The following is a 2990-nucleotide window of genomic DNA, read 5'->3' on the forward strand; positions in this document are numbered from 1 at the left end:
CACTCTTTCAAAGGTCAGTGAAACATCAGTCCCTCAAGAATAGATTGCAATTTTGAAAGTTGCAATTGATTTGTTATTTTTCATGTTACCCACCTGAAAGTGCACCAGAGGCTGTGGAAGCTGGGGAGTGGTTGGTGAGGCTGGATGTGCTGGTGTTACTGGTGGCATCAGGGTGGATTCAGCCACAGGGCTGCTCTCCGCGCAGGAAGTCATCTCAGACACAGAGTGTCGTCGGATTCCTGTGCCAGCTCCTGTGAAGAGGTCTATGTCATACTCCACCACGGGGGTCAGCATGGAAACATTGTAGCTCTTAGAATGCACCACTGGGTTCTTGGCGCCTGGTTTGGAGGGCCAGGAGTGCTGCAAACGCTTTTCTGAAATAGTGAGTGAGAGAGAAAGAAATAAAATTTACTTTTTAATTTAAATTAAATTAAATTAATTTAATTTAATTTAAACACAGGGACATGGAATATTTCTGCAAACACACACATACCTAATAGGCAGGAGGAGCAGTGTGAGTTGGAGGATTCATCTCTGGAATATAAGCCATGAGTGCCAAGGTAGGGAGAAACCACCTTCTGGATGAGAGACTCCAGACGCAGGTAGTCACTTGTTACACCTTTGGATTCATGGACACCCTGCGCCAAAGACACATACGCAGTTATTCACACACACACACACACACACGTTTGTGTTAGGCAGTAATTGCTACTTGTTGGCTGGTGGTAATGGAAACTTTAGAAGCCATGAAAACCTTTCCAGAGAAAAAAGAAAGAAAGACTCAATGTGTCTGGCTGTCAGACCACATATGACCGAATTTCACAGACAGGGCAGGAGGAGGGGTTACCTCCTGTGTTTGTTTTGACTCTTACTTTGCCCTTAATGGTCAAAAATTAGAAGGAGAAGTTAGTTAATGCAACTTTAAAGACATAAAATACTAGAAATTGGATTTTGTTCAGAATCCCATGTTTTCACACTGGGGGTATGGTATGTAATGGATCCAGACCTCACCCCAGCATCTTCAAATTAGACGAAGAGATAAATCAAGTTTCAGTTCTCTAAATCATGCATCAAAACCACAGCACAAAAACAAACCACATAAAGAGAACAGACTTCAGTGAACTGGCATCACAGCATCTTAACAGATTTGTTATTTTTCATGTTACCCACCTGAAAGTGCACCAGAGGCTGTGGAAGCTGGGGAGTGGTTGGTGAGGCTGGATGTGCTGGTGTTACTGGTGGCATCAGGGTGGATTCAGCCACAGGGCTGCTCTCCGCGCAGGAAGTCATCTCAGACACAGAGTGTCGTCGGATTCCTGTGCCAGCTCCTGTGAAGAGGTCTATGTCATACTCCACCACGGGGGTCAGCATGGAAACATTGTAGCTCTTAGAATGCACCACTGGGTTCTTGGCGCCTGGTTTGGAGGGCCAGGAGTGCTGCAAACGCTTTTCTGAAATAGTGAGTGAGAGAGAAAGAAATAAAATTTACTTTTTAATTTAAATTAAATTAAATTAATTTAATTTAATTTAAACACAGGGACATGGAATATTTCTGCAAACACACACATACCTAATAGGCAGGAGGAGCAGTGTGAGTTGGAGGATTCATCTCTGGAATATAAGCCATGAGTGCCAAGGTAGGGAGAAACCACCTTCTGGATGAGAGACTCCAGACGCAGGTAGTCACTTGTTACACCTTTGGATTCATGGACACCCTGCGCCAAAGACACATACGCAGTTATTCACACACACACACACACACACGTTTGTGTTAGGCAGTAATTGCTACTTGTTGGCTGGTGGTAATGGAAACTTTAGAAGCCATGAAAACCTTTCCAGAGAAAAAAGAAAGAAAGACTCAATGTGTCTGGCTGTCAGACCACATATGACCGAATTTCACAGACAGGGCAGGAGGAGGGGTTACCTCCTGTGTTTGTTTTGACTCTTACTTTGCCCTTAATGGTCAAAAATTAGAAGGAGAAGTTAGTTAATGCAACTTTAAAGACATAAAATACTAGAAATTGGATTTTGTTCAGAATCCCATGTTTTCACACTGGGGGTATGGTATGTAATGGATCCAGACCTCACCCCAGCATCTTCAAATTAGACGAAGAGATAAATCAAGTTTCAGTTCTCTAAATCATGCATCAAAACCACAGCACAAAAACAAACCACATAAAGAGAACAGACTTCAGTGAACTGGCATCACAGCATCTTAACAAAATTAGAGGGAAATTACTAACATATGAAACCAGAAGTAGTGAAATAAAGAAAAGGTTCGATGCTGAATTTTACTTCCTACACTCAACCGTTTTTCTTAGTTGCCCTGCTTTTCTCTCTGCTTTGACTCTACTTGTTTTTCTGCTCCTCTCTCTCAGCTCTCTGTTGATTTGATGCTCATTGTGGGTAAATAAAAACAAATCAGTTGCCAATGACTGAAGTACATATCAGTACACACTGAATTTTAAAAAGCAACCTTTTTTCTATTCTTGTGTTTTGTCCCCACTATACCCGCCTCTGTCTGAGTCTGCAAGCAGAAGACTTGTTCAGTGACTCACTACAATAATGTCCAAACTGACCCCGACACACAGACACAAAAGACAAACCAAATTAACCCAGTTCAGCGAAATACATGTTAAACTCTCCACAGGGGACACATCCTGTCATAACAGACAAGACAAAAATGATGCATATTCTCCTAACTCTTCCTCAAATCCTACATATAAAAATTTGATTTTTATCTGTGTCGATTAATAAGCTCTCCACGTAATTGACTGGCTCAGTTTCTCTGTTTTTGTAAGGATGTTATGATCTTTCCAGGCAGCATAACCACGGAGAATTCACACAGATACACAGCAACACAAATACTCACACACACACACACACACAGAGTGTTGAGGGTATCGAGTTGTCATGGAAAGATAACTGTGCTCTGAAATTGCTTCCTGTGAGAGCCCATTGCACAAAAAAAAATCCTCTCCTTTCCTTTG

At 42.0% G+C, this 2990-nt stretch overlaps 1 protein-coding gene across 1 annotated transcript in view; it reads right to left on the reverse strand.

Moving 5' to 3' along the window:
• Positions 1-2990, reverse strand: part of LOC109959806 (proline-rich protein 5-like) — an 11165-nt gene that overhangs the window by 1880 nt on the left and 6295 nt on the right. The window contains exons 8-9 of the mRNA XM_020599466.1: positions 1571-1715; positions 1171-1451 (exon numbers count right to left, since the gene is read on the reverse strand). Of these exons, the coding sequence (XP_020455122.1) occupies positions 1171-1451; positions 1571-1715 (426 nt within the window). The remainder of the gene's footprint in view (positions 1-1170; positions 1452-1570; positions 1716-2990) is intronic.

The sequence above is a fragment of the Monopterus albus genome, unplaced genomic scaffold (genome assembly GCF_001952655.1).
Source record: "Monopterus albus unplaced genomic scaffold, M_albus_1.0 scaffold41.1, whole genome shotgun sequence".
In the NCBI taxonomy this organism is placed as follows: Eukaryota; Metazoa; Chordata; class Actinopteri; order Synbranchiformes; family Synbranchidae; genus Monopterus; species Monopterus albus.